Here is an 8,120-nt window from a genome sequence, read left to right on the forward strand (position 1 = left end):
ACCACGGCCTGGGCGAGTCTATTTTGAAGAAGTGGCATTAGGAGAAGTTTAAGTTTAAAAAATTTGGCTCTCAAAAGAAATTTCAATCGTTGTACTGTTGATATTTGGCTCTGTTGACTAATGAGTTTGCCAACCACTGCCTTAGGGATTTTGTGGGGGAGCCACTGGGCCCATCATTTCTTGCACGTAAGAAACAACAACAACAAAATGTGTCCTCATTTTTCAGTGTCAGACTCAGAAGCTACAGGCTCTGTGGAGGGAAAAGACTTTGGGGATCTCTTCAGAGATTCACGGATGCATCTCCATCGCTGGTGTAGTGAGTCAAGTTGCTGCTCAGAACACTTTCCCTCCTGCTCCTTTGTGATTCAGAAGAGGAGGAATATGGATGCATGGATCTGCCACATAGGACAGCCAGCCATTTCCTATACAGGTGGTAAAGGTATCTTCTGAATTTCTCTCCAGCAAATGCATAGATAAGGGGATTGAGACAACAGTGGATAAATGCAATTGCCTCAGTCACATTGAGCGCCAATTTCAGATCCCGCTGTGTGTCACATTTGGGAAAGAAGTTGTAGAGATTGAGTGTCTCTAAGAAAATCATAATGTGGTAGGGTGTCCAGAAGAGGAAAAACATGATGACCACCAGAAATACCAGTTTAATGGCTTTCGCTTTCTTGTTGTTCTTGCAGGAAAACAGTGTCTGCATGATTCTGAAGTAACAGTAACTCATAATGAGCAGAGGGAGCAAGAAGCCAAAAATGTTTGCTTCCATGTTGCAGAGCACAGGCCAGATGTCCCGCAGGACCTCAGGGTAGTCCCCAAAGCACTGGTTTTCCGTAAGCTTTGTGAACATGAACTGGGGTGCTGCCACCAAGATGGCTGCTGCCCAGACACCGAGGCTGATGGTGACGCCATGCTGCACTGTCCGGTTGTTCATGGAGTTGGCGGCCAGGACAATGGCCAGGTACCTATCGACGCTGATGATGGTGATGAAGAATATGCCTCCAAAAAAGCCAATGAAGAAGAAGGCAGTAGTGAGTTTGCACGTGGCGTTGTGAAAGCCTTGTTCCCTTATCAGATAATGAATCCAGAAAGGCAAGGTGGCTACAAAAAGCAGATCGGACAAGGCCAGGTTCAGGAGATAGATGTCGGTGATACTCTTGGGCTTCTGACTATGGGTGAGTGCAAACACCACCAGCAAATTTCCCACCAGGCCAAAGGCAAAGACAAGGGAGTATACTATGGGCAGGAAGGTAGTTCCAAAGGCCACAATATCCCCTATATGACAGGCTTCCGCACTCTCATCATACTGAAAGTCTTCTGAAATTGATTCAGGGAAGGAGGTAGGCATGGTGATGGTCTGGATCAAAAAGGAAAACAAGGAACAGCATGAGTTCTCATAGTGACAAGGTTGGAATTCTGTCTGTCCCCATACATAGCCTGACTGGAAGAAACAAATATTGGTTGGTGCCTACGCAATACATTTCTCAATGTCAGACAAGCCGTTTCGTCCGCCAGGCTGTCTCTGTGGAGGCTGTAACTGATTCCTTTCACATTAGAGGAAGTGAGTTCTCTAAGAGTGACTGGCCCAAGACTACTCAGTCAGTGGGTCAGCTAGCATTTGAATCTAAGTTTTTTGGAGCACAAGACAAACCTTTTTTTCTTTTTCTTTTTTAAAATATGTTTATTTATTTTTAGAGAGAAAGTAAGGGAGGATAGAGAAATAGAAACGTTGATGAGAGAGAAGCATCATCAATTGGCTGGCTACCTCCTGCATGACCCTTGCTGGAGATGGAGTGTGAAACCAGTCATGTGCCCTGACTGGGAATTGAACAATGACTTGGTTCATAGGTCGATGCTCAACCACTGAGCAACACCAGCCAGGACAAACCTTTAAAAATATGTATTTTTAAAAGTTTCTCCAAAAGTAGCTAGCTTTATCAGTGTGTGGATGGGGGAGAGAAGGCAATTGGCAGGGAAATGAGGAGGTGGGATGGTGTAGGGGTGCAGTCATAATTCACACTTCTAGTCCCAACTTCCTAAAGCAATTCTCTGCCCCCTTCACTTATTCCCCCCTCCTCCACCCTCTGGACCCTAATGTCTCCTGCAGGAAGCTGAGACTGCAGAAAGAGGTCTCAGACACCCTCCAGAGCCCTGAGCAGCCCACACCCAACAGCCCTCATCTTTGTTTTTGGGAGCTAGGTTTTTCCTTTTCCTCTCAGAACCAACAAGTCCTTCCTTCCCTTAAGAGATAAGACATAGATTTACATGCTCCATGGTGACTGCCTTTTCTTGGTTTGCCCAGGACTTTTCCAGTGTTAGCACTGAAAGCCTCCTCTGTCAGAAATCCCTCACTTCTGAGAAAACCCACAAGGTAGGTCATCCAACCGCTCCTAGAGAAGAGGAGATGTCACCATAAAAGTGCTGCTTGATCCACTATGGAGGACTGTGCTCAGCTTGCTGCACTGAGCCTGGATGGCTAATTAACTTGATAATTACCAACCCCACACTTGACTTTGGCCTAGCTTTCCCCACTCTTCTTACTTCCTGTTTCCTCCTGAACAAAAGTAGAAAGAAAGACCCTCTGAGCAGGCTGGGAAGTCATACTTCTCCCATATTGTCCCTCTCCTCCTCCCCCTCCCAGCCAGGACTCACTCCTCACTCTCCAGAGGCCACAAGAGGAGCCCTTGTGCCCTGGTCCCTGAGGCCTCCTGCTTTTCTTTGTGATATCACAGATAGGTACCTCAGAAACCCCAACCATATTTGGGGCACACCTCCTGGTTGTCACTGCCTCCCTCTCCACCACAACTAAAAGCAAAGCTCACACTTCTTTAACCAAGGGAGTTTCCACACCCCACTGCTTCCTTTTCATGCTGGTTTCACTAAGATGATGTTTCTGCCAGGGTGGGGACCCACCCAGCCAGGCTTTGGTGCTCCCTCCCAGACTCTGCCTTGTGTCCAGGCCCATCTCTGCATCTGACCCAGACTCTGCCAGAACTAAGTAGGCCAAGGCTCTAGCCTGGGCTGTCTCAGGCTGGGATGGAGTTCTCACCCCTATAAAAAGCCTATACTTGCTTTGCTTTAGGCTGTAGTGCCCTTTTCTCAGAAAGGAACCTCTGGGTGTGACCTTAACCCTTTGCACTCGCTTGCTTTTTTTCTCGATTCCTTTATTCTACTCGGGATTTAATTTTTTAAATACCCCAGATTTTACAAAGCGTGGCAGTAGAATAAAAAACTGGAGTTTCTTTTCATACAAACTCATTTATTTGGATTTTTTTATATTTCAAATTATTAATACATTCAAAGAGTAATTTTAATCTCGATGATAACCGTGTCGAGTCACACTTGACATCCGAGTGCAAAAGGTTAATCAATAACATTTAAGTTGAACCATATAAAATGGCTAATATGCAACCATTTTAGAACCACACAAATGTCAGTTTCAAATGGCACAAGCTGATAGGGGAAGACAGAGAGGTGTTGCTACTTGGTGATGGTGGCTTGATGAAAACCCATATCTTTCCAGACATGCAAATAGCAGGGCAAATAGTCAAACCCTTGGGGTCATAATTAGGGATCCTGGGGTTAGCTACCCTCTCCCTCCCTTTCTCTGCAGTGAAAGGAGATGGCATGCTGACCTTGAGAGAAGGCCAACGTCAATATAAATCATTTTGCAACTTTTCAAGTGCCTGTGCTCAGTCCTGCAGCCCAGGAACTTCGTGCTTTGGGATTGGATTGATTTTGCCAAATCTGCATGAGGTGGGTTTGATGTCCAGTCTTGGCACCATGCCTTACCCACAGGGACTTCCTACAAATGTCTGGGTAAGTGCCCCTGGGTCATTGAGGAGGAGGAAGAGCAGAGAGATGGGCAGGAAGGGTGAGGGCTGCAGATGGGCACTCCCAAGTTTGCATTCCATATCCTGCCCTCTCTGGCCCAGTGACCTTGGGTGAACTTGGAACCTCTGGGCCTCACATTCCTCACCTGCAAGATTGGGGTTCATTCTCATGCCTGCCCACAGTGCTGTTTTGAACCGAGCACCTGGCACAGTGCCTAGCATACAGCAGGCACTTAATAAATGTGTGAGGAAGCAGAAGCACTTTGGACAACCTTTGGAGTCACCCAGGCTGTCTGTGGACTCATGTTTCACTCCCATCCTAGGTGTTATGAAAATTTGGTCTGTAAAGGTTGTTTTATGTTTCCCCCCCACTAAAATAAAAAATGTTTCCTTTTCAGATTTTTCTTTGGTGGGGGGAGAGGGGAGAGAAGAGGGAGGAAGCCAAGCTTTACTGAGCTTTTACTAAGCTTTTAAGCTCATTTCTAAATACTTCACACATCATTATCTATTTAGTCCTCTCTGCAATTCTGAAGGGAAAGTCCTATGTTTAATTCGCTGCCCTGCTGAATGGCTCCAGGCATGTTCTGATGAGAGGAAGGGGATCACTGGGAGAAGAGTGTGGAAAAGGTAGAAGTGGTTAGAAATAAACAACTGACTTCCAGGCTAAGTGGCAGGGAGGTCCAAATCCAGCCCCTGACCTTGTTGGGTGCCCTAGTTCAAGGCTGTCACACACACAGGGATACTTTTTCTAATTGGCATTGAGATACCAAATACACCAGGGTTGGTCCTGGTTGGAGAAGCTCAACATCCATTCTACAAACACATATGAAGTCCTATAGGCACTGAGCTCTGATGGCAGGGGGCACGTGGAGAGATCAACCAGGCACAGTCTCAGCCCTGAAGGGGTTTGTCATCTCAACAGCGAAGAGGCCACAAAGGCAAAGACTTTGATAAAAACAGAATGCAGTAGTGTGGCAATTTATCCTCAAGATGGAACACGATTTCAGATATACTCTGGGAGGGATGATTTTGCCTGACTGTTGGCCTCATTGCTTATTGAACAGGGGGCATCATTCTAGCTTGGGACCACTACCTGCCGTCCAGAGAGTCTACCCAGGTAAGAGAATTCAGCTCCCTGGTGGCTCAGCACTACCAGCAAAGACCCCAGAATTGTCCCAGTCTCCCACGGCTCTGCCTCAGCACTTGCACATAGTAGGTACTCACTCATGGAGTCCCCTGCTATGAGAAATTGTACATCATGATACAGAGAAAGGAACAGAGAAGCAAAGCTTTCAACGAGCTTCTCATAGCCTAATATAATAACAGCAGCATGTTGTACATGCTCAATTAATGGTACCATAAAGAATTATTTCTACTTTATGGGCACATAGATGCACTCAGAGAGGTGAGCGACTTATTTGAGGCCACACAGCTGGCATGTGGCAAGGCTGCAGTTTGGACCCAGATATGGCCACTCTCAGTGTTTTTCCCAACTTTGCATACAGCCCTTTCCCCAACCCAAGACTAGGGGTTCCTAAGAGAAGAACAGTGGGTGTTTTCTTCAGCTCTGTTGACCACTGTTCAGCAAAGGAAGAGATCTGGCACAGAGCAAATGTATAGGAATATTTATAGAAGAATTAATATTGTATCCTAGACCTTCATTCCAGAGCTCCATGTGAATAATGGTGATAGCAGGCCTTTAATTGCCTTGTTCCCAGAAGTGCTCAGGTGTCCTTTCTGATCTTGGGCCAGGGGCCCTTGAACTCTAGGAGCTTAGTGGCCTATAGTGTGCTGAATGAATGAACGAATGAATGGATGAATAAGTGAGTGAGTGAGTGAGTGAATGAGTGAGTAAATGAATGAATGAGAGGCCTAGAGAAGTGAAAGAAGAGACACATCAGCCTTCCAAGGCAGAGCCCCAGTAGAAAAGCACAGGCCCACCCTCCAGAAAACTTAGAAAATACGGCCCTCATCTCAACACATTTAATGCATGGCTATTGAACATGTCTGATCATGGGACAGACACCAGAATGAGCAATTCCAGTTCTTTCTTCTGTGAAAATGTCAAGGTCCAGCTGCTGTCTCAACTGTGTGACTCCAGGGTGGCCCAGGTTTTTACTTGGTTGGGAAGAGGATTTGAAGTCTGTCTTAGCACTCGAGCCAGTCCAAACCCAGCCTCATTAGACAACAGCCCCGGAGAATGTGGGGCCACCGTTTACATCAGAAATCTGACGGTAGGTAGGCTTCTCCATCACTAAATTATTCCGTTGAAGTTAATAGCTTAATCAAGGGACCTTTTTAGGAAGGGTGGGCCCAAGCTGGGTGGACCTTTTCTTTCTGGGTCCAGGATTGGGAAACGAGACTGAAGATAGGGCCTCCTGGCCGCAAATGGGGGTAGGGTCAATCCTTGGGGGTGGTCTTCAGGGGAGGTCAAGGGGCTATCAGGAGCCTAATTAGCTTCTGCTTAGGCTGAACACTGGCTTTCCTGGCCCCTGAGGACTCCAGTATCCAATGAGGTAAGAAAGTCTTTGCAGTGTCTACTCAGCTAGGTTTATACAGACAGCGCTGCAAGCAGAAAGGTGCACACCAAGCTCATGCAGACACTGTCAACCAAGGCTGTACTGCACAGCCTAGGGCAGAAGCCAGCAACAACAATACCCTCTAGGCTCTTCTCAGGGGTCCTTACGTTCTCTTCCGTTATGTCAAGGTTTGATTAAAAGGTGTTGAGCTGGGAGAGTTTGAACTGAACCTACAAGCTGAGTTTTGAATGCATGTGGATTTCAGACCCCTATAGAAATGAATTTTGAAGGGCCTGCTTAAAAAAAAAAAAAAAAAAGCACTCTCTTACTTTCCTCCCAGCTTGTTCTACTTCCTCTGATCCACTTCCTTTTCTCAAGCACTCTCTGTTTTTAAAAAAATCATCATTACCCACCGTTTCCAATCAGCTTCCCTTTCCTATACTTCCTCCCTTATTAGTGGCCCAAATCTATTTTCTTCTTCTACCCAATGTCCTTTTCAGGTTGTAAACAAAAAGAGGCTTCGGGATCCCCTCTTTCCTTTGGTTTCAAGTCCTGCTCACTGTTTGCTAGCTCCAGTGCATCTTCTTTTGTTTGTTTTTTAACCTCCTTGGTTTCTGTTTATGGCTTTCTAGGCCCTCAAGTGAAGTCCGGGATGAGCTCCAGTCTAATATTTAAAAAAGTATTGCGAGGTTTAATTTTTTCATGACAAAGTATTTTAAAAGTTATGGGAAGCCCAAGAATTGGCCCATGTAAGTTCAGTCTTAATGCCTGGGAGGGTCTTCCAGGTAGACAAAGCTAAAGATGGGAATAAAGGGGGGGGGGGGGGAGGGTGAAGGGCTCCAACAAGGATGCAGAGAGAGAGCCAAGACCAAGTAGGCAGAAGAGTCTCAAATTCCATGCTAAGGAACTATAAGGACAAATTATAAACGACTTTGAAATAGCGCCTCCCCTCACCCCCCAAATATTGCTGGTGTCCTACCTAGCACCCCCTCCAGGGCCACCTTCGCCTTTCATTGGTTGATCTAATTTACTACTAAGTTGTAACCAGCTGAGAGCAATACCATGATTTTTGCTCATAGAAATAGAAACTGCGTCAGTGAATTGCAGGTGATAACTGCCTTGCAGATAAGGACCGGTTTTGCGTTTATCTGTAAATCCATCTCAGTATTTCTGGAAGTGTTTCATCCTTGCTGTTGCTGAAACTGTGATCTGTCCTCATTGCTTTGCAGGATGCCATTGTGTGAATGCTCCACTCTTGTCATCATGCTACTGTCAGTGCACTCCGGGGGCGGGGGGGTGGGCTCTCAGTCTGAGACCACGTGAACAATGCTACCATCAACATTTTTCTATATGCATCTACATCTCCTTCAACATAGGTACATTTTTAAAATACAGACCAAAAGGCAGACTATTGCATAAATCCACATAACATAAAGGGGAGGAGGCAGCCAAATGTCCCAGATCCCAGTGATAATCTATATTGTTTAGGGAAGCACATCTGGGTGGTAAACATATAAGCACAAGCAAGGAAATACCAGACCATCACCCACCCTGCTCCTTTCACCATAAAAGTCAGGGTGGCAGTGACTTCTGGGACGGTGGGCATTGGGGTCAGGAAGAGACAGAGGGAGGCTGCTGGGCAGCTGGCCCAGTCCTTCCCACTGCCTGGAGATCAATTTGTAATAATCCGTTAATCTGCACACTGTTCTTTGAGTGTTTAATAATAAACATAGGTTTAAGGAGAAGGCCACAAAGGGTCTGGAAG

At 46.2% G+C, this 8,120-nt stretch overlaps 1 protein-coding gene across 1 annotated transcript; it reads right to left on the bottom strand.

Annotated features, from left to right (window-relative positions):
- Positions 1–220: 220 nt before the first annotated feature.
- On the bottom strand, positions 221–2,378 carry CX3CR1 (C-X3-C motif chemokine receptor 1). Its single transcript, XM_054729841.1, has 2 exons — positions 2,269–2,378; positions 221–1,360 (listed from the first exon to the last, which is right to left on the bottom strand). The coding sequence occupies exons 1-2, from the start codon at positions 2,275–2,277 to the stop codon at positions 281–283; spliced, it is 1,089 nt and encodes a 362-aa protein (XP_054585816.1). The 5' UTR covers positions 2,278–2,378; the 3' UTR covers positions 221–280.
- Positions 2,379–8,120: the final 5,742 nt, after the last annotated feature.

The sequence above is a fragment of the Eptesicus fuscus genome, chromosome 18, assembly GCF_027574615.1.
Source record: "Eptesicus fuscus isolate TK198812 chromosome 18, DD_ASM_mEF_20220401, whole genome shotgun sequence".
Classification (NCBI taxonomy): Eukaryota; Metazoa; Chordata; class Mammalia; order Chiroptera; family Vespertilionidae; genus Eptesicus; species Eptesicus fuscus.